This window comes from Zalophus californianus, chromosome 2 (assembly GCF_009762305.2).
Source record: "Zalophus californianus isolate mZalCal1 chromosome 2, mZalCal1.pri.v2, whole genome shotgun sequence".
Classification (NCBI taxonomy): Eukaryota; Metazoa; Chordata; class Mammalia; order Carnivora; family Otariidae; genus Zalophus; species Zalophus californianus.
The window spans coordinates 164424282-164447162 of NC_045596.1; the positions used below are offsets into that span (position 1 = coordinate 164424282).

At 40.9% G+C, this 22881-nt stretch overlaps 1 protein-coding gene across 5 annotated transcripts; it reads right to left on the reverse strand.

Annotated features, from left to right (window-relative positions):
- Window positions 1-2863: 2863 nt before the first annotated feature.
- AP3M2 (adaptor related protein complex 3 subunit mu 2) lies at window positions 2864-21229 on the reverse strand. Of its 5 annotated transcripts, XR_003521088.1 has the most exons (10): window positions 20953-21025; window positions 18971-19313; window positions 15788-15959; window positions 11474-11611; window positions 8472-8557; window positions 7906-8039; window positions 6340-6547; window positions 5920-6064; window positions 4573-4758; window positions 2864-3125 (listed from the first exon to the last, which is right to left on the reverse strand). XR_003521088.1 is itself a non-coding variant. In XM_027600578.1 (9 exons), exons 2-9 carry the CDS (start codon window positions 19241-19243, stop codon window positions 4658-4660), a joined length of 1257 nt encoding a protein of 418 aa, XP_027456379.1. In that variant the 5' UTR covers window positions 19244-19313; window positions 21076-21229; the 3' UTR covers window positions 2864-4657. The 5 variants fall into 5 exon arrangements, 4 of the variants coding, with proteins under 4 accessions (XP_027456379.1, XP_027456380.1, XP_027456378.1 ...); XM_027600578.1 differs by lacking the exon at window positions 20953-21025 and adding an exon at window positions 21076-21229 and having other exon boundaries at window positions 2864-4758; XM_027600579.1 differs by having other exon boundaries at window positions 2864-4758; window positions 21010-21051.
- Between the last annotated feature and the right edge of the window lie 1652 nt (window positions 21230-22881).

The window sequence follows — 22881 nt, forward strand, 5'->3', positions numbered from 1 at the left end:
GGGCTTTCAAAAATTGGGCGAGATCTGGACTGGTGGGGAGGAGGTGTGGGCAAGGCACCCTTGAGACCGGGAATGTCACTGCATGGAAATACAAGAGATCTGGAGAGGAAAAAGGGCGGTGGGAGTATGGGGAAGGATTTTGTACAGGTTGTTGGAAGTGAAGGTCATGAAGAATGTGGGTAGGGGGGGCGCCTGGGTGGCTCAGTCGGTTAAGCGACTGCCTTCAGCTCAGGTCATGATCCTGGAGTCCCGGGATCGGGGATCGAGTCCCGCATTGGGCTTCCCGCTCAGCGGGGAGTCTGCTTCTCCCTCTGACCCTCTTCCCTCTCGTGCTCGCTCTCATTCTCTCTCTCTCTCTCAAATAAATAAAATCTTAAAAAAAAATGTGGGTAGGAACTTAGATTATGGTGCTTTGAATGGCAAACTGAGTTTTGGACTTAATTCTAGGGGCAACACAGAGCCACTGGGGCTTGTGCGTAAGAGAATGAACGGAGCATGCCCCGGGGGAAAAAGAACGCCGAGGGGGATGGAATGAAAGCAGACTGGGTAGGCAGGCCCCGCGGACCACAAGCGCGGTAGTAGGAAGGAGAAGCGAGGGGAAACGAAGAACAGAAGCACGACCTTGCTGGCCAGCATGGCAACACCCCGCTGTTGGTCGGCCTAGAGGCTAGTATTGGCCATTTTCTTCCCATTCCATTTTCCTTCCCTGTTCGTCTGAAAGAATTAACTCCCAGACCGTGGGGCGCCTGGCTGCCTCAGTCAGAAGAGCATACAGCTCTTGATCTCGAGGTTGTGAGTTTGAGCCCCATGAGGGGTATAGAGATTATTTAAATAAAACTTAAAAAAACCATGAATTCCCAGACCAGCCCCCACTAGTATGTTACTTAAGGATGCTGCTTTCTGCTTCTCCTGGGCTTTCTTAACTAGAGCTGCAGCTCCTATCATCACTGCCACCCCAGATCCAAGAATAAATCTGCGGGGGCTTGCTGTTGGACACATGCAGCAGTTTCCTGGAGAGGAGAAAAAGTGGTTGCAGTTGTCTCTATCGAAAGGCTGTGAGAACTGCTCAGTTTAGAGGTTCTTAGAAGAAAAGTACATAGTTTTAGCTCACAGAAGAGACTAAAGCCCACGAGCTTGAGTTAGAGGGGAGCAAAACCCAAACTTCCCTGAAATCCTCAAGCCCCCGGAGCAGTTAAATCAACGCAGATCGCAGAAACTGAAGCCACAGATTCCTCCACCTTAGACCTCTCCCACACAAGTTTCCCGTGCAAGTGGCAGGTTTTATTTGAGATAGAAGAAGTGTCCCTCGGCCATTTTAGACAAACACTGCCCCAGGACAATAGGGAGGACTCCCAGCGAGCGCATCTCTGGCAGGAATTCAGTGGGTTTTGCCCCATCCCCTTTGCATGACAAGCCTTTCTTCAAAGACCCGGATGAATGAAATGAACTGAAGCAGCAAGGCTTCCTAGGATGGAAACGCCAAGTGACAGGCCCCAACATTCCTCTGGGTGAGGTCCGGGCGACCACAGACTGGATGAAGACACAAGAGGCCGCAGACCGAGCTGCAAGGCAGAGTCCCGGCCCCGCAGATTCCTTTGAATTACATTGAAATACATTCAAAGAACGACAACACATCATTATCCGGTGTGGGTTAGGAAATTTAGGACAAAATGTCTGGAACTAGGCTGACCAGGGAAAGGGTTATAAGGGGGAAATGATAGTTCCTTCTCCCCAGCTGGTTAATAAAGCAAATAGACGCTAACAGAGCTGAAAGATGAGAAAGATTCTTAGGTAGCTGTCCAATACATTTAGTGGGTAAAAACTTAAGAGGAACTCCGGATGCCTGGGTGGTTCAGTTGGTTAAGCGACTGCCTTCGGCTCAGGTCATGATCCTGGAGTCCCAGGATCGAGTCCTGCATTGGGCTCCTTGCTCAGCAGGGAGTCTGCTTCTCCCTCTGACCCTCCCCTCCTCATGTTCTCTCTCTCATTCTTTCTCTCAAATAAGTAAAATATTAAAAAAAAAAAAACTTAGAGGAACTCAGATGATGGAAACTGATACCCTAGAGCTCCCATCTGAGGTCTGGTTATCAAAAAGTGTCATAAATTTTTGGTTTCACGTTTAACTTCAAAAGCCAAAAACTCACCCGATCCCCAGTACTCGGAATCTTGGGGGAAAGTTTAAGAGTTTCAAATTCAATTCTTTTAAAATTCTAACAATTAAATAAAAAATTAATCTCATTGCTAGTACTGAGTCACCACCTACTGGCCACAGAGGAAAGTACACGTATTATAAAATGCACCTGGTCATCACACCACAGCGCAACCAGAACAGCCAGAGCGCGGGAAAAGACATGTTAACGACCAAGACAGGTAGGATGGAGTATTCATAAACACCAAACACTAGTTCCTAAACAGAAAAAGCCCTAACGTCTCTTCATGGCCACGAGGGATTTACCAAAGGATATCAGTATGGATATGGGATGACAACCAGTGTCCATACTTTTTTACAAAGACTGCCCATGACTTATGTTCCATTTTACGCCCAAACTGACAAGCCTAAGATCAAGAGCGTGGGGAAAGCACCAGAATAGCCATTGGCAGCTTTAATGGCTGGTCTTTAATGGGGAAAAATGACTAATCTTCACCTTTGTTCTTACAACCTTAAAAATGACATTAATGCCAACATCCCCTATTTCCAGAGATAACGAGAATCATACCATACCTATGGCGTTAGGTCTACTGGTTGAAAAGACAAAAGTAGTAAGATCCTCCCGAACTGATTTATTTCTTAGCGCTTCTACCGAGGCCTGCCTGGCCTAACACTACTGTTAGTCCCAGTAACAAGACACTTAGGACACAGACGACTGGTAAAACTCAACTTTATTACGATTTAAACACAGGAGATACTTCCACACATATTAAACACGTATGGAATCGAACAGCTCAACCAAGACGGCCTGCACTTCTTATGCTGACACCCTGATGGGTGGTCGCCGCGATGCTCCACTGGGCTCCAGAGGTCTGCTATGCAGGTGATACATTACTTCACATGCTAAGGCCTGGAGGTCCCATACCCTAGATACTTGATTTCTCCTCAAGTTCTTCCCTTGAAATTAGGAAACTGTCTGGGAGGAAATATCACAGCTAGATTTACAAACCTAAAAATATCCAGGGACCAAGACTGGTTGTTTTCCTATGACCTAGGAAACCTTAAAATCCTTCAGAGCCCTCAGAAGTAATTCCGAGTATTGTGGACTCATAGGCAGGGCTGTTCCCCTACCCTACCAGTATGTATGCAGGACATAGTCATTCAGGACAAATTCTGGAGCGATGGGAGTATGAAACACAACTGTTTGTATAGAGCACAATTTATCCCAGAGGAAAACCACAAAACAACATTACTCTGCAGCAAAAACAAGTCCAGGAAGTAGGGAGATAAAACTAGCAAAACAAAATTGCTGAAGGATTTGGAAACAGGGCTTTAGAGAAAAATTGTAGGGTTTGGAGAGGTCTTCATTTTTCTCCATGCATTAAGCAGAGCACAATATCACTCCTTAAGCTAGAATAATTTTAAAACCTGTCTTTTATATAAATTTTTAAAGACTCCAGCACTAGTCCAGCACTGACAAGTGTAAGTAAGGAGTCACTGGGTTACAGCCATGATGCACTTCATGAGGAAGCAGTTGGTCATCTACACTCCAAAACGGTGACACACAAAATCTGGCTGCCCTGGGATTATGGGATTGGCTTTTCTGAAACTGTCCTTGGGTAACAGGAAAAATGGTGAATTCTGCAATGTAAAGTGAATAAACTGTTTTGGGTTGGAAACGGGGCATTTCAGGCGGCCTCTGCCAGGAAGAGGGCAGGTCACCTTCTCACAGAAGATGACAGACCAAGTGCTAAAGGCAAACAGTAGTTAGTATCTGAAAACTGGTCGGATATCGTCATAGTCTTCAAGGGAAAATCTGATTCTACTGGGGTTTTCCATGTCATCAGTGGACTCAAATTTAAGAAGTTTCCAGTTCCCTTCTAGAAGTACTGATGATTTTATATATATATATATCAAAGTAGAGGGATCAGAAAGAAACCAACTCCACTCTTTTCCTTCCAACCCTCCTTCATATGGGGCTTGACTACTTCTCCTGCCCCTTTCACTTGAGCCTGTGTCCTCATACCTCTTCAATACTGTTTCCTTTCTTCTCCCTCATAGATCAGATCCTTAACTGGCCTTTCTGTGACTAACATTCATACTCTTCCAAGCTTTCTTTCCTTCTTTCTAATCTTTCTACCTTAAAAAACAAAAAGAAGTCGTTCGTTGGCTTTAGATCATTAAAGCCAAGCAAGTAACAAATGCTAGTCTTTTTCTATGGTAGCCACGTTAAGAATAGTCAAATATGGCATCAAGTGTCTCCACCCTCCGTCACACATCTCTTCTCGCAGAACTGAGTTGGTGCTGATTGTGTTTCAGTTCTGTCCAGTTCTCCCTGGCGACCCTTCTCTCCCTTGATTAGCTCCATGGCACTGAAGGCTAAGGAAAAAAGGGAGCGGGTGGGTCCAGAAGGGGATACTGACCTAGGAGACAGGCTGATATTTTTTACTTTTAGAAAGTAAGAAATGAAAAAGCGTTCATGACTGTTCTTTTTGCAAAACTCTCCCTTCAGGTTCGAACTTGGAACTTTCCAGCTTTGGTCATGTATTTTATGCCCTTAAAGGGTTTGTACTTTTCTCCATACATATCCAGACGATTCACCTTGAGTCCTGGAAGGAAGGAAGATAGGTGTTATTCAAAAAGGAGCATGTAGCATGTATGTTTAAATTCATTTTAATTCAGAGGGATCAGTGGGATAGAGACAGTTGTAACAATAAACCAGAAAAATAACAATAATTGTCCCTTATTTATTTCACTTTTCTAAAGCTCACAGGTTTTTGACTCTTGGTCCATACACCAATAATAAAAACTGCTCCAACATAAAGCTATCCTACTGGAAGACCTGTTTGTAAAGTGGCAAGGGCAGAAAGTTACATGCAGACTGATATGAGGATAAGGAAAGAATAAGACCCTTCTATGTTTTTCTCAAGTTATTGGATGGAATACATGAATAAATAATAAAATTAATGAATAATGAAATAAAATATAACTTAATGATGAATGCTTCCTAAGTATTCTCACTTCAGTGAGAATTCTCACTACAGCAAAACACATTTTATACTGTATAGGGCTTTAAAATTTGTGAAGTGTTTTAAGATGAAAGAGTTTATAATTGAAGTGAATGTTAACCACTTAAATTAGACAAGTTCTGTTGATAAAGAAAAATAGGAACTTTATATAAAGCTGAAGTCATCTCCTATCTGCCTTATACAGTTGTTCTAAGGATTAAATAATAACATAGATGAAAGAGCTTAAAACAGTGCCTGGCACATAGTAAATGCCTGATAGGCAGTAACTATCATCATCACCAGCCTGAGACAGGCGCAGACCTCAGCAGGCTGACGTGGGTTCCACATGGTAATAAAAGCAAATATGAAAGTCCTTCTGAATCTGGGGGAAAGGAGGGGAAATTATACTTCTTGGTTACCAGCTGAGAACGCAGAAGGCTTCCCATCCTGAAAACCTTGGGACTCCAAACTGACAACCCCAGTATGACTCAACACCTGCTTGCCAACACTCCATCTACCCACACTATTTCCTTCTCAACTGTATCTTATATATTGGCAGTCAAATCACTTCAGCCAACTTCAAAGTAAGGATGATGAACTTTCCCCAGAAATGCTAGAGAAGATTTTACTCAAGATTACCTATCAGGTAATGAAACCAAACTCCATAAACAGGGAGCCAGCAGAAGGCATTCTGAGATCTATGTCCTACTGGAGAGAGCCACCTCTGTTCTCATGAGGCCACCTAAGTCGTGAGTCACTCACCAGAAATGGCCAGCTGCTGGATCTTAAACTGCAGATTAATTGTGGGGTTCTCATCTGGCTTGGAAGCTCCAGCCTGAAGACTCATGGTCCCCTTCAAACTTGGTAGCTTTTGCGGATTTATTTTTCCTACATCCCATGACAGCATCTTTAAAGAAAAAAAAGAAGTTACAGTGGAACCTTTCATCTGAGGTGGTTCAGCTCTAACCTCAGGGCATATGTTCACAGTATTACGAGCTGCCCCTAGAGTGGTTTTCAATAGAGAAAACTATTTGTCACCATAAATTATCTCAAGGAGAAAAAGGATGCCCCTTTGATTAAGCTTTCCTTTCAACAAGGTGTAACGTCTATGTGGAGAGCTCCTGCAGAAATACTTCTATTTAATATCAGCAATTTGAAACCTCCTGCTTATTCTCCTCCTACCTTGGTAACTGGGTCAAATGTATGTGTCCCCTGAGATGGAGTGAGGCTCATATTCAGGACCCCTTTGGGCATCTGGCTGGTGACAATCACTCCCTCTATGGTCTTCCCCATAGTCTGCTTCGGTCCCACTGTTATTTCAAAGCGTCCAAGTGAACTACTGTCCCGGAAACTGATGCTATGTTTAACATACACTGGAATTGCCACCAGACTGGAAAAGAGAGACAAAAAACCCATTTCATTACTATACTGGAAAAATGGCAACATTTTCTTCTTTTATAGTTTTTGTTTTTGTTTTTTTCTTTGCCCCATTGACAGCTTTTCCTTCCTTATCTACTTCTTTACTCCTTATATTAAAAAAAAAAAAGGGCACAGGAAACACCCCAGTAATCTTCAATTTTTTTCTTTTTGTATAGCTAAGATGCTGTCTAGTAAGTGAACTAACTCTTCCAATGACTCTGAATAATATTAACAAAAACCAAAGGGTATCCTAAGCCTACTATGAGAAAGGCATTAGAGATAAAAATTAGGAGTCACCATATCTATGTGTTTTACTTTATGACATGTGACCAATAATTATCTGTACTTGGGAGAGTACTATTCATACCTCATGACCTTTTATAATATCTTGGGAGTGCTTTTACTGGACTTCCTCTGATCCTCATGAAATCTTATGAGGTACGTATGGTAGGTTGTCGTGATAGGACAGAGCAGGAAATAGAGAAATCACAGAGTAATACCAAAGCAGTAATAGTTCTTAACATCTATTAAACACTCCTGTATGCCAGTACTATGCTAGATGTTTTATCTCCATTATCTTGTTTAATCCTCCCAATAAGTATGAAGTAGGTACTGCTCCTGTCCTGATTTTATACATAATGATGTCCTTTTGCTTCACTAAGATTAAGTAACTTGCCCAAGGTCATATATCATAAGTACTGAAGATGGGGTTTAAATGTAGGCAGTCTGGGCCTAGAGCCTTTGCTCTCAAGCATGCAGATATTTTCCTAAATTATTTATTCCAAATCCCACAGGAAAGTATTGGTGGCTCTGAGGTGTCATGGCTCTCTTCAGTCTGTATTCCTTCTACTACACACCTTATACTAAGGGCTTCTAAAGTCCTTTGAAGAGATATTAAAGAGAATGTTCAAGACCAAAAATGACTGCCTTTTATGATTTTTCATAGCATAGTTTAATGCTCTTTTGGGTCATGGGGATTGAATACAGGTGTACTCGGATTCCAATTTGAGGAAAAAAGTGTTCTTGTTTAGACATACAGTAACAAAAACAGCAGCAGCAAACTTAATGAGCACCAACTTTGTGTTAAGCACTATTTAGACTGTTTTATTTAATCTTCAAACAAGGCCCATTTTTTTGTTTTCCACTTACAGATAAGAAAACAGACACAGAAAGGTTAAACAACTCACCTGAGGTTACCCGATTAGTAAGTACAGAAACTGGAATTTGAACCCAGGTAACTCTAGAGCCTGAGTCCTTAATCACTACGGATACTGTTTCCACATATACACATATACACAGATTCTATTCTTAATTATAAGGGCTGCTTACTTCTGTGCACTGACATGGTAAGAGAGCAGGCGAAAGTTTCCATCAGGAGGGATGAAGGAGAGAATACGCTCAGATTCCCAGCGCTTGAAACGAACACAAGGATGGAAGCTGACATCATCCAACAACCTAGGATTCTGTAGTCACCAGGCAAGGAAAAGCAATTAGGAGGAATTAAACACCCATATTGCTTTTGGGAAACTCATTCAGATGCTGTCTTTATTTAAACATGCACGCCCACACGCACACCCACACACACAAATTCTGTATCTACTTATAGAAAATTCAAGCCTGATACAAGCTTTGTGGCTGTCCTTAATTATTTTTTCTTTCTTTTTTTTTTTTTAAGTAGGCTCCACACCCAGCGTGGAACCCAGTGTGGGGCTTAAACTCACGACCCTGAGATCAAGACTTCAGCTGAGATCGAGAGTCGGACACTTAACTGATTAACCACCCAGGCACCCCTGTCTTTAATTATTTCTTACTGTTCCATTCCATTCTCACCACTGTCTTTCCAGAAGCAATTAATTTGCCATCCCGAGATCTGAACCTGTGGTTTAGGATTTTACCATGAAGGATAGCGTAAGGTCTGGCATTCCAGTCAGCTTGACGCAGGCATCAATGACCCCCTGGATCTCAGCAGTAATTGTGGAACCTGAGACAGGAACAAGACAAAAAAGACGGTAAGAGGTTATTCAACACTCCTGTCTTTCCCAACCAACTTATTTCCTCCCTACCACCTTAATCTTCTCTTTTCTTCCCCAACTTTTGTCTTCTCCCTCCCCCCCTTCCTTTCTTCCTTTCTTCTGTCCATCTATTCATCTACCCAATGCATTGGTCCATCCTTCTACACATTTATCAACTGCATATCAAATATGAGACACTATGATAAAGCAATGGGGATAAAAGATTAATGAGACAGTTATTAGCTTAAAGAAGTTTTCCATCTAGTACCAGAATCAAACAGGGTATCATCATAACCAATGGTTCAGAAAACCTCACAGCAGCAATTGCTCTCCCTATGGTCACCAATGAATCAAATGGACACTTTTCATCTTTATCCTATAGAAGTTCTCTGTAGCATGTCATTGTTGACCACTTCTCCCTTTGTAAAACCCTCCTTTCTCCTAACTTCACCTGGTTTTCTATTTTTCTAGCTCCTCTTCCTCAGTGCTTTTTGCGGGTTTCCCTTTTTTTTTAAATTTTTTATTGTTATGTTAATCACCATACATTACATCATTAGTTCTTGATGTAGTGTTCCATGATTCATTGTTTGTGCATAACACCCAGTGCTCCACACATAATATGCCCTCTTTAATACCCATCACCAGGCTAACCCATCACCCCACCCTCCTCCCCTCTAGAACCCTCAGTTTGTTTTTCAGAGTCCATCATCTCTCATGGTTCGTCTCCCCCTCCAACTTACTCCCCTTCATTCTTCCCCTCCTGCTATCTTCTTTTTCTTTTTTCTTAACATATGTTGCATTATTTGTTTCAGAAGTACAGATCCGTGATTCAACAGTCTTGCACAATTCACAGCGCTCACCATAGTACATACCCTCCCCAATGTCTATCACCCAGCTACCCCATCCCTCCCACCCCCCACCACTCCAGCAACCCTCAGTTTGTTTCCTGAGATTAAGAATTTCTCGTATCAGTGAGGTCATATGATACACGTCTTTCTCCGATTGACTTATTTCACTCAGCATAACACCCTCCAGTTCCATCCACATCGTTGCAAATGGCAAGATCTCATTCCTTTTGATGGCTGCATAATATTCCATTGTGTATATATACCACTTCTTTATCCATTCATCTGTTGATGGACATCTTGGCTCTTTCCACAGTTTGGCTATTGTGAACATTGCTGCTATAAACATTGGGGTACACGTACCCCTTCGGGTCCCTACATTTGTATCTTTGTGGTAAATACCCAGCAGTGCAATTGCTGGATCGTATGGTAGCTCTATTTTCAACTGTTTGAGGAACCTCCATACTGTTTTCCAGAGAGGTTGCACCAGCTTGCATTCCCACCAACAGTGTAGGAGGGTTCCCCTTTCTTGCGGGTTTCCCTTTCTTTGCACAGCTTTGAAATGCCCATGCTTTTTCACAATTCTGAACTTCTCTTTCCTTTCACTCAACACGGTCTCCTTGAGCTTCTCCCACAGGTTGCCTTTTCACTGTGTTGACTGTTTTTGTTGTGCAGAAACTTTTTAGTTTGATGCAATCCTAATTTTCTATTTTTGCTTTTGGTGTCATATCCAAAAAAGCCATTATCCAGACCAGTGTCAAGCAGCTCTTTCCCTGTGTCTTCTTCTAGCAGTTTTATGATTTCACATTTTACATTTAAGTCTTTAATCCATTTTGACTTTTGTTTTTTGTATTTTTTTTTTGGAGTGAGAGAAGGGTCCAGTTTTATTCTTCCACATGTGAATATTCTGTTTCCCCAGCATCATTTAATGAAGAGACTATCCTTTCCCCATGGTGTAATCTTGGTTCTCATCAAAGATCAGTTGACTGTAAATGCATGGTTTTATTTCTGAACTCTTTATTCTGTTTCATTGGCCTATGTGTCTGTTTTTATGCCAGTATAATAGTTTTGATTACTGTAGCTTTGTAATATATTTTGAAAACAGGAAGTATGAAGTCTCCAGCTTTGTTGTTCTTGCTCAAGATTGCTTTGGCTATTTGGGGTCTTTTGTGGTTCCATATGAATTTTAGCATTGTTTTTTCTATTTCTGTAAAGAGTGCCATTGGGATTTTGATGGGGATTACACTGAATCTATAGACTGCTTTGGGTAATATGGACTTTTTCAAAAGTTTTTAAAAATTTTTATTTTTGTTTGAAAGGGAGGGAGAAGGAGGGGCAGAGGGAGAGAGAGAATCTTTTTTTTTAAGATTTATTTGAGAGCAAGCATGAGCACGGGGCGGGGTGGTGGAGAGGGGCAGGAGAGGGAGAAGCAGACTCCCTGCTGAGCAAGCAGGGAGTCTGACGTGGGGCTCGATCCCAGGACCCTGAGATCATGACCTGAGCTGAAGGCAGACGCTTAATCGAATGAACCACCCAGGTGCCTCTGAACATTTTAGTAATATTAATTCTTCCATTCTGTGAACACAGGATGCCTTTCCATTTATTTGTGTCTTAATTTCCTTCATCAATGTTTTATAATTTTCTGAGTATGAGTTTGGTTAAGTTTATTCCTATTTTATTCTTTTTGGTGCTTTTGAAAATGGGACTGTTTTCTTAATTTTCTTTTAGCATAGTTCATTGTTTGTATTTAGAAATGCTACTGTTTTTTATGTTGATTGTATACCTTGCAACTTTACAGAATTTGTTTATTAGTTCTAACAGTTTTCTGTTGAGTCTTTAGGGGTCCCTACAAATATTATCATGTCATCTGCATCATAATATTTAAGTCTATTCCCAGTATCTAGCACAGTGCTTGACACAAAGTAGGCACTAAATTAAAATGAATGATCTTGAATGGGGGATAATTCTGATACTAGCAAGCACTGTATGAAGGAGACTCTTTCTACTTTCTAGTTCTGAAAACAGATTAAAAGCACCTACCTGATTTATCAATGATAGCATCAATCTCTTCGATCACATCAAAATAGGCCTCATTGTTGGTGTACTTCACCCCAGTTCTTCGCCAGGGCACCACTGACAGCTGTCCAGTAGGAAGCTGGTCACCCACATTGGTGCTTCCTAGATAATGAATATGACTGTAATTCCAATTGGATAATTAGATGTAACCAATTATCTAATAACTGGTAGAACACTTCCCTAAAAGTTTCTACGTTCCCATTATTCATGCACTCAATTGGAGAATTAAAAAAAAAAAAAAGTTTTCTCAACTTCTGTCTGGGTAACGTAGTCTATTCTAAAAACTTCTTTCCATCTGGTCTGCTTCTTTGAGCAGAATAAAGGTTAAAAAGTTACCTGAGAAACAGATATCATATTTTGGTTTTGAAAGAAACTTGAACTTGGTCTCTCAAATTTCACCATAGCTTGTAGCTTAAATAATGTACTGGCTTTCAGCAGGGATGGTGATCTACATATTAATATAAAATTTTTATGGGTAAAAACAGTATTCTACTTTAAGGTAGGTTCTTAAGTACATTTATGCTAGTTATTAAAATGCACACATTTTACTACTACTAATACTGAATCTTAGGAAAAGAATACAAATTAGGTCTTTCCCTGTCTATAAGAGTTGTAAAGCAATTCCCTGTTCCCCCCCGACAAGAATCAAAAATATTTTTTAATCCAAAAGTTCTATGCTATAATTCTGAAATATTATAACTAATTTAAAGTCTATTTCCTTCTTCTGTAACCTGGATATTTTTAATCTAAAGAAAGAAACATTAAACATACACATATATTCAGCATGTTTGCAAAACAGTTCAGCTTTTCAAAAATGACTCTCAGGTACCTTTTTCTAGATTTAAGAGAGATTCAGAAAAATGACTCCATAGTATTCATAAATGATTCAGGCACTAACAAAGAACTTAAGAGTTAAATGAACCCAGAATATTGAAAAACCCAACCAATGTGTTTTCTTAAAAAGAGGCACCACATATTAAAACATGTCATCAAGCTATAATAATTAAAGCAGTATGCTAAGGCAGGAAGCCTAAAAACAAAGAATCCACAGTGGCTTAGTACATGATAAAAATATTTTAAAACAGGGAATTAACAAATGGTGCTAGGACAGCTGGTAGACAATTTTGAAGAAATAAACGTGGAGCCTTACTTTACATTGTATACATGTATACATTGTATACCAAGATAATTTCCAAATGGATTAAAGAATTAAGTCCAAAATGAAACCATAAAAGAAAAAAGAAGACCTTCCCTTCTCTGAGATCAAAAAGACATTCCCCTATGTTTTCTTCTAACAATTATAAAGTTTGTATTTAACTCTTTGACCTTGCTAGAATTTATTTTGTATACAGAATGGGTAGAGGGACTTCATTTTGTTCTTATCAAAGCTGACTGTCCTAATATAATATGGTACCCTGGCCCCCTGGTCCACTGATTTGATATATGATCTATGTATATCAAATTCCTACAAAAGCAAGGGTCTGTTTCTGAACTTTCTTTTTCTTTTTCTTTTTTTTTTTTTTAAGATCTTATTTATTTGACAGAGACGGGGAGAGAGTGCAGCAGAGGGAGAAGCAGACTCCCAATGCTGAGCAGGGAGCCCAATGCAGGACTCTGTCCCAAGACCCTGGAATCATGACCTGAGCCGAAGGCAGACGCTTAACCAACTAAGCCACCCAGGCGCCCTGTTTCTGAACTTTCTACCTTATCGCAATCATCTATTTGTCTATTACTGGGCCAATACTACGTTTTAAAAATTACCAAAACTTATCTTGTATCTATCTGATGGGACACATTTTCTCTCCTGTTCTCGATCTTTTTAGAAAATATTTATTTTTGGGGCGTCTGGGTCAGTTAAGCATCTGCCTTCAGGTCATGATCTCAGGGTCCTGGGATCGAGCCCCATATCAGGCTCTCTGCTCAGTGGGGAGCCTGCTTCTCGCGCCCCCTCTGCTGCTCCCCTTGCTTATGCTTGCTGTCAGATAAATAAATAAAATCTTAAAAAATATGAAATGAAATGAAATAAAAAATATATATTTATTTTCAAAACTGTCTTGGCTTTTAGAGCTTATCTATGAGTTTTTGTCTCCTGTACCATATGAACTTAATATAGAGCTTGATATTTGACAAGATAAATCTGTCCAACAGCTTTGTAATTCTTTTTCAAAATATTCCCAGGTATTCTTGCGTATTCATACTTCTTAAAAATTATCTTTCAATCAGTTTGTTAAATGCCGTGCAACCCTTGTTTATATATTAAGCAAGAGCCAAAATGCCATGCAAACCCTCGTTTATATATTAAGCAAGAGCCAAAATATAAAAGCTGAATGAAGCAGAATGATTAATATGATTAAATCAGAATTAAATTGTGGCTAAACACACTGTAAACAATGCTAAATGACAAGTCTCACATAGACTGTGAGAAAATATCTGTAACAGGGGATCAAAAATGAACTACAAACTACCATGTATATTTCCAGTATTTCCAACATACACGATAGTTTAATGTCCTTAAACAAAAGGAATTCTTTTTCCTTTTTTTTTTTTTTTAAGTAGGCTCCACACCCAGCATGGAGCCCAATTTGGAACTTGAACTCACAACCCTGAGATCAAGACCTGAGCTGAGATCAAGAGTCAGACGCTTAACTGACTAAGCCACCCAGGTGTCCCGAAAGGATTCTTTTAAATTAGTATGAGAAAAGAACCACATTTCAACAACAAAAGAAAAACTGGGCAAAGGACACACAACTAGGTAATTCACAATAGAGGAAGTACAGTCAATGAATACTCGAAGGGTTTTAACTTCCTCAGTAATAAAAAATGAGGATATACATAAGATAAGACTAAACTGGGGCGCCTGGGTGGCTCAGTCAGTTAAGCATCTGCCTTTGGCTCAAGTCATGATCCCAGGGTCCTAGGATCAAGCCCTGCATTGGGCTCCCTGCTCAGTGGGAAGCCTAATTCTCCCTCTCCTGCTCCCCCTGCTTGTGTGCTCGCTCGTGTTCTCTCCCTGTCAAATAAATAAGTAAAATCTTTAAAAAAAAAAAAAAAAGAATTCAATTGCCAAAGTTTTGAAAAAAATTAATAATAATAGTAGGGTTGGCTAGGATGCATAGAAACTGCTACTGAAAGTATAAATTTTCTGAAGGGCAATTTGGCACAATGCATTAAAGTCCTTAAAATGAACATACCCTTTGATCTAGTACTTCCATTGCTAGTACTGAAAACATGTACACAAAGATTTAAGTATAAGAATGTTAATTCCTTTTTTTTAAAAGAACAAAAAATCAGAAACTCAGAAACACGGACCGAGTAAATAACTTAAGGTCTATTCCATATGGAAGAAAATTATAAAGTCACTAAAAATTATAAAAATTATAAAGTCACTAAAAATCATGTAGAAGAAAATGTATCATAATGGGATAATGTTCACAAAATACTGATGAAAGTTATAAAAAAATATACAAGCATCGTTTTTTAAAAATTCTATGCATCTATTCATTATTCATCTGTCTAGAAAATAGAAAAAGTATGTCAAAACTGTGGCGGGATTAAGTTATTTTGGGGACGCCTGGGTGGCTCCGTAAATTAAGTGTCTGCCTTCGGCTTCGGTGGTGATCCCAGGGTTCCAGGATGGAGCCCTGCATCAGGGGTTCCTGCTCAGCAGGGAGCCTGCTTCTCCCTCTGCCTGCCCCTTCCTCCTGCTTGTGTTCCCTCTCTCGCTGACAAATAAGTAAAATCTTTTTTAAAAGAAAGTTATTTTCAAGTTCTTTGTGCTTTTCTGTATCTCTGACATTTCTATAATAATCAAGTGTTTCTTCTGTAATCAGAAAAAAAAAAACCTCTTTTTAAAGGAGCACACTTGGGCGCCTGGGTGGCTCAGTTGGTTAAGCGACTGCCTTCGGCTCAGGTCATGATCCCGGAGTCCTGGGATCGAGTCCCACATCGGGCTCCCTGCTCAGCAGGGAGCCTGCTTCTCCCTCTGACCCTCCCCCCTCTCATGTACTCTCTCTCTCTCTCTCATTCTCGCTCTCTCAAATAAATAAATAAATCTTTAAAAAAAAAAATAAAGGAGCACACTTTATTCTGTCATTGAAATCAGGGTATTTTCTACATAACAAAGACACATTTCAGGTCATAATCAAAGACTATAATGAGCAAAATTAAAGCATCTGGACATCTGAGAGCCCCAAAGACAAGCACTCAAAACAATGCACAACGCGGGAGGAAGGCACACCCAGGACTGCAGCTCTCTGTGGGTTTCCCCTTTCTCCATACCTGTTATGGTGTTGACGACCGTTCGAAGGATAGTGGGAGGCTTTATCAGTTCTTTGAGGATGTTTGACTCAGTAGCCAATGGAAACCCATTGTCAAGCATCTCTTCTAGTACCTCATAAACCACAACCACATTGTCTTTGATCACTGGCTCTGAACAGACTCCAAAATAATCCTGATGAAAACACAATATATATAATGTAAATCATTCAGAGATTGTAATAAAGAGAATCATCCTAGGGAATAAGGATCTAGGCCTGTCCATGTGTTTACACAGTGCTTTTGGGATATTCTTCTACAATAAGGGAATGAAGCATAATCATAGTTCTCTTAAGTGGAGGCAGAAAGAACACTGGACTGGCTTATAGTACTAGTGTCATTACTAACTTCTTTTATAAATTAAGAGAAAGTCATTTAACCTTTTTGGGTTAGTTTCTTCAACTAGACAAAACTGAACCTAGACTATCATACGTGCTTAAGAACAAGAATTTGAAAGAACTATGCAAAATAATAATACTTGATATGACACAGATTGGACCCCAAAATCTTTTTAACCCTTTCTGTTGTATCATTCCTTAACATTCATGCAGCAAATACGAACTGAGAGGGAAATAAAATGAAATGAGGGAGATGAACTAGCACACCAGAAAATCTCTTTGGATCATCTCTACACTAAGATGCTAGGATTCTAAGGCTTTGTCCTTTTACTAATAAAGACTGAGATACTAAATGATCCAGGTTGTGGAAAAAACACTGGATTCCAAATCAGACCTGCATGGTAACCTTACCGTCACTTACTAGAAAAGTCATGCTAATTCGGGTTTTGATTTTTCTTTTAATAGTATAATTAGGATAATACCACTGGATGCACAGGGATGTTTTAAGAACTAAGCATGACTGATTAAATGATAGTATGTGTGGAAGTGCTTTGTAAACAAAAAGTACTTTATCAAATGTGATGCATGATGATTAAAAGAAAAATGCTCGTACTCATTTGATATGCCCCTTCTAGCAACATCAGTCACATCTTTTCCAGGACCTCTGAGATGGTCATACAACCCTCGTTGAATTCATCCACTGAAGGGAAATTCACCCTTTTGAGAAAGCCCGTTCTATTCATGGAAAGCTCTGATTATTAGAAAGTTCTTTCTTTTGCTAGACTGAAATTTGCTTCCTAGATTTGCCTTACAGAACAAATTTACATAACAGCTCCGCAGTTATTTGAAGACAGCTGCAAGCTTTCACTTCCATTTTTTTTCTCCCACCCAAACTGTTTGATCCTTCCACTGTTCATGCTGTGGTATGGTTTCTAGATTGTTCCACAACCTTGCCATTTCTTTGAATACGCTCTAGTTTCCCAATATGCTCCTAAAATCATGACATCCATAACTGAACAGACTGCAGCTGTGATCTAAATTACATCAGATAATGGCAAATATCAGAGACATTCCAATATCCAAGAACACTTAAGAGTCAGGAATGTGTTTCTAAAACAAGACTTCTTCTTTAAAAACAAGGATTTAAGGGGGGAAAAAAGTAACACATTTCCTTCCCAAGAGTGCTTTTCTTTTGAAAAATAAATAAGACACCTTACGAGATTTTATAAATCAGACATAATGTGAACTGAATCACTGGAAAGAATACCTATAAGTATGACAAATTGCTATAGCAAAAGCATTTGCAATTCTACAGCTGGAACTCCTCCATCATATTCCAGTACTAAAAAAATAATGCAGCCAGAGAGAAGACATTAAAATCAGGGTATGTCCATTTGCTTTTAACAAATCCTTCAAAAACGACAAGCTCTGAAGTCCCAGACTTCCAAACTAGCGACTTGACTGTTATCCCAAATTCCTCTGTGGTTTCCACTAGATTAAGCAACCTTTCTCACTTCCTGTCTTGTAATAAATTACATAATATTGGTATGAAGCAAATGCTGTGTTTCACCAATGGGACTGTTAATCTTAGAATGGGGTAAAATATCGTATGTGGAAATCATACTAAGGCCCAACAAGGGTAGTTTAAGGTCATAATACTGGGTTCTTCTACTTTTAGTTCCTCCACATACTGGGATTTACAATTCCCAAGTTTTTACTGTGGGAACCAACTGGTATGCCACATGAGAATTGGAAACCCAGAATCGTGCTACCAGCAAGTATTGGTGGGAAAAAAATTATGAAATATATGCTGTTCTAGACATGTGATACAGATATGACTGCAAATGAAAGGGCTCTTTGACTTGTTTTTTAATTTCATCATCATATCGGAGTCATTCTCTTCTCTAATTCCACAATTTCTGTATTCATATGACCAATTCCAGACTTCACATGACACAGAAGTTAAACCAAAGGGTCCTTGCTTCTCACTTACTGTCTGAGTTATGCAAATAACTGTAACACTTAGAATTTGAGCAATTCTTTTAGGGGGAAGGATCCCACTGTTTGAATTCAGAGTCTGGACAGCCTAAAATCCTCTGCTATAAATGGTGCTGACATCCTGGTATAACTTACTTATACTTCCCCTATACCCTGTTCCCCCAAGATCTTCAAATCTATTCCTGAAAGAAAAACTCAAAGTGAAAACCGTGTCTTGTAAAATGTGTCACTTAAATTCTTTACAGGAACAGAAGATTTTCCAATCTTGTTTGCAACAAGAGTTCATCACTGACACGCTGTGGATAAGCACCCCAAACCCAAGATGAAGTTTGGGTTCACAAATTACTCCTGCCAAGGAGAGTGAAACAAGCATTACTTAGCTTTTTCCTAACTTTTGAAAATATACGTATCTTTACACACTCATCACTTTTTGAGGCAACTCAAAGCAACGTAGTTGACAATGGCTAGCATCAAGTCCACTAAAACAAAACAAAAACCCAAAATTAAATTCCTCTGATTTATGAACAAAAAGTAGGGCAATTCCAATCTCCAGAACTAAAATGACTGTATACAATCATACCAAGTAGAGTGGCTTTCTTATGCAACAGGTTCAAATGTACTCAATTTGTCATATCAGATGCAGCCAATTCAATAAACAGAAACAAGAATCTTATCAGACGGGAGAGGAAGTGAGAGCAATGTCAGTTTTGATTTTTTTAAAAAGTTCCTTAATTAAAGCCGAATACAATGGAAAAAGAACCATAAAGATACTTTATAATTTACATGTACGAGCCTCCTCATATTCACGCACCTGAAATGTGTCCACTACGCGGTGAAGGAACTCAATAACAAACAGAGGTGGGACCTCTGTCTGGATCACAGCCACAAAAAAGATCTTGTGACGGTAAACACTTAAGAGATAGTGGTGAGGGGTAGGGATAACTGGAGGTACATTTTCTGCCTCAGTCGCTCTCTCTTGCGCCTCAAAAAAGTAATCACAAACAGAACGGCTGACCACACTTTTCCAATGTTTTTCCAGGAAAATATCTCCTGAGGAGTTGATCAAGAAGAGGCTATGAATCATGGTGGCGATTGTCAGTGAGAGAGGAAAGTCTTCTTTGGTCTGAAAGCCTCAGAACTGCCAATTTTCAACCCTAAAAATAAAAGAAGGCATGGTCAATTCCACTCAATCAAAACACTGTACCCATCCTTCAAGAGCAGACTCAAGTCCTCCTCTCCTGTAAGAATCTGAAGTATCCCTCCCTAGAATTGCTAAGGATAATTATCAGCCATCCTGTTTGCCAATCATCTACTGCCTGGTTATCTTTACTACTGCCTTAATTATAACCATTTAAAATTCTACTTAATTTTTGGATGTCTGTTTTCTCAACTGGACTGGAAGCTCCTTGAGAAAAAAGACCAGGCCTTACCGTTTCTTGTTGCCTCATTGCAGTGCTCCGCACACAGAAGAGAGTTTCAAAGAATATTGATGAGTTTCATGTATTTAGCCACAACTCACACATACATAAGAAATGCTTATGGTTGTCCACAGTCTCATATGGCAGCCATTAGCTAAATGCCACCATTAAGCACTTGATATGTGTCTGGTCTGAACAGAGATGTGCTGTAAGTATAAGTACACACCAGACTTTGAAGGTCTTGTATTAAAAATGGAATCTTAGATACCAATAATTTAATAGATTAATATTAACTCAATATTGATATTTTGATATATCAGGTAAATAAAATATACTAAAATTAATTTAACCTTGTTTTTAAAGGTTTTATTTATTTGACAGAGAGAGAGAGAGAGAGCACAAGCCGGGGGAGCCGCAGGCAGTGGGAGAAGCAGGCTCCCTGCTGAGCAAGGAGCCCTATGTGGGACTCAATCTCAGGACCCTGGGATCATGACCTGAGCTGAAGGCAGATGCTTAACCCACTGAGCCATCCAGGCGCCCCTAATTTAACCTTTTTAAAAAATGTGGTTACTAGAAAAATGTAAAATTACATTATCTGGTTCGCTTTATATATCTATTGGACAGCGTTGGTCCACGGATGGAAAGCCATCACTGTGGTCTTCATTCATTCAGTCAGACCCCATTCTCTGAGGACTTGTTATGAACAAGGTTCTGCATTGACTGCCCTAAAAAAAATCTCTCTGGGGGATACCCAAGGTCTCTCAGGCGGCAGCATCTCTATGGTGCCTGTCCCCAGTATGTGGCGCTCGCGCTGGACCCCAGGTGTGGGGAATGACCCCATTCCACGAGCTGGCTGCGAACTGGCCCAGGTGGTCAAACAGCAAAGGCCTGTCGTACCAAGTGCCCCAGGGCAAGCTTAATCCCTCTCTCCGCGGACGAGGCAGCAGAAGGGAGGGGAAGAGGTGGGTAACCAGGCTGGGGAGGAGAGGCGGCTGCTAAAGTGGGTTATTTTTGCGCTGGTCCCTGCCCAGCTGCCTGCGAGCAAAATATGATGGAGGCCGTTTAGGGCGGGGGTGGTGTGGGGGGGGGGCATTTAAGGTGTGCGCACGTTCAAGCGATGAAAAAGGTCGCCAGACTGTACACGTGCGTTGCCGTGGCAACAGTGTCCCCTCCTCCCTCAACCACAGGTCACCTCGCCAGCCCGGTACTCGGTCCCTCAGCTCTCCCCGCTGCATCCTGTATCTCGGAGGGTCAATCCCACGGCAACCCGTAACTCTGAACCTGCCCCGCGCGCCCGGCCCGGACCCTCGCGCATCCCAGTCCCCAACCCCCAACCCCCAGACCCCAGCCGAGAGCGTGCACGCGCTGCCCCCACCTCGGCCCCAGGTCGCGCGAGCCCTTCTCACCCAGCCTCGCTCTTCTCAGTACCCACCGTTCCGAAGCACAGACAGACACCGCCCCCCGGCCGTCCCCCGCACGCGCGCCGGCGGCCGCTCACCTGCTGATTGGCTGGCCCGTGGGCCTCACGCCAGCACCGCCCACGACAGAGATCTTAAAGCCTCTGATTGGACGTCAGTGATCCACTTCTCCCCTCTGATTGATCGCTGTCCGCCAGTCACATTCTTCTCGGCTTTGAGCCCCCAATTGGCCCTTGTTGAGGCTTCGGTAATCTCCAATTGGTGCAGTTCTGTGGCTCCGAGCCCTGATTGGCTGTCGTGAACAATCTGAGGGCCGCCTGGCCCTTAGTCATCCAGTCACAAAAGGGTGGCTGCTGCCGCCACCTGCGTAACCCTGGAATGTACCTCGAGGGGGATGCTAAAAAGTGTGATTTCCAGGGCACATTTGTCAAATAGCATATCATGGGTAACAAATCATGAGCAGTAATAACTACTTTCCATTAGATAAATGCATTTAAAAAGAGACACGATGCCTTTTCATTGATGTGCATCGGGGGAAGTAAAGGTGATTGGCTGTATAACGTCTTATTGAGAGCTCTGGACTTGGATTCAGTTGGCCTCTTCCAGCCCCAGCTAGACCACCACCTGCTTGACCTTGGACAAGGCACTTAATCTTTCAGAATCTCAGTTCCCAGATCTGAAAATGAGGTAGTTGGGCAGGTCTCTCTGCAAATTGCATTGGAGTTCTAATGAATTTGATAATACATTTTAAGTGATTCAAATCATTGTGATCCAGAGAGTCACGAAGTAAAAGTCAGACAAGGTTCACCTTTAGTTAAACTAAAAATTAATCATTAAATAAGATGAGGTATGTTCGATAAAATGGCAAACTGGTGTTAATGGTATTAATGCTGATCTAGACCACAAGGTTGTCACCCTGCTCCGGCTTTAGTTTTCACTTCAGTGAAAGGAAGCTTGAGAGGCAACTCCTCCATATGGAAGGCCATGATAAACGTATATTAAAGGTGGTATGGATTGTTCTTTGACATACTTGCTAAGGACAGATAGTTGACTAATTTTTAAATAAGCAAAAGAGAAAGTCCAAAATTAAAATGGCTGAATGATGTGGCATCGTATAAGCTTAGGGGCTCTGGTGCCAGACTGCCTGCATTTTAATCCTGATCCAACACTTGCCAGCTCTGTGACCTTGAGAAAGTACTTTAACTCCCCTAAATTTCAAGTTCCTCCCTTCGCAAATAAGGGCACTAAGAGTACCGACTGCACAGAGTTGTGAGCATTGAGTTAGAAAAGTGTTAGCGATTGTTACCACCTAAGAAACAGCACAAGATGCAATTGCACATGGTTACTAAGCAATGTGTGTCAAAGGTGCAGAAATGCAATCACTGCTGTGGGCCTTTCCCATTCGTTGCATTAATGTTTACTGAGAGCCTCCTATGTATCAAGCCCTGTGCGGGGGATGCTGCAATGACTGCCATCACAGGCATAGTGTCTGTTGTCACAGACGCTAGCTGAGAAGACAAATGAGAAGCAAGTAATTACAAAGCAGTGTGATGAGCAAGGAGCACACAGCGGGGGGGGGCAATGTTTGCTGGAGGAGGGGGCTGACCTAGAGTCAGGGAAGTCCTAAACAGAAACCTTAGAGATGAACGTAGATTCCTCAAATAAAAGGGTGGAAGGACAAAGACAAGATTACATGTGGAAAGCTCTAAAGATGAGAGAATTAAGTATAGCTGAGTTAGAATTGGAGAAAGAGTACAGGGAGACTAGAGTAGAGAGATACATGGGAGCCAGGTGGTTGTGAGCTTAATAATTGTTTGTATATATTGCTTATAAAATGATATATAGTAATATATACTGTAATTGTAATTACATAATTATATAATAAC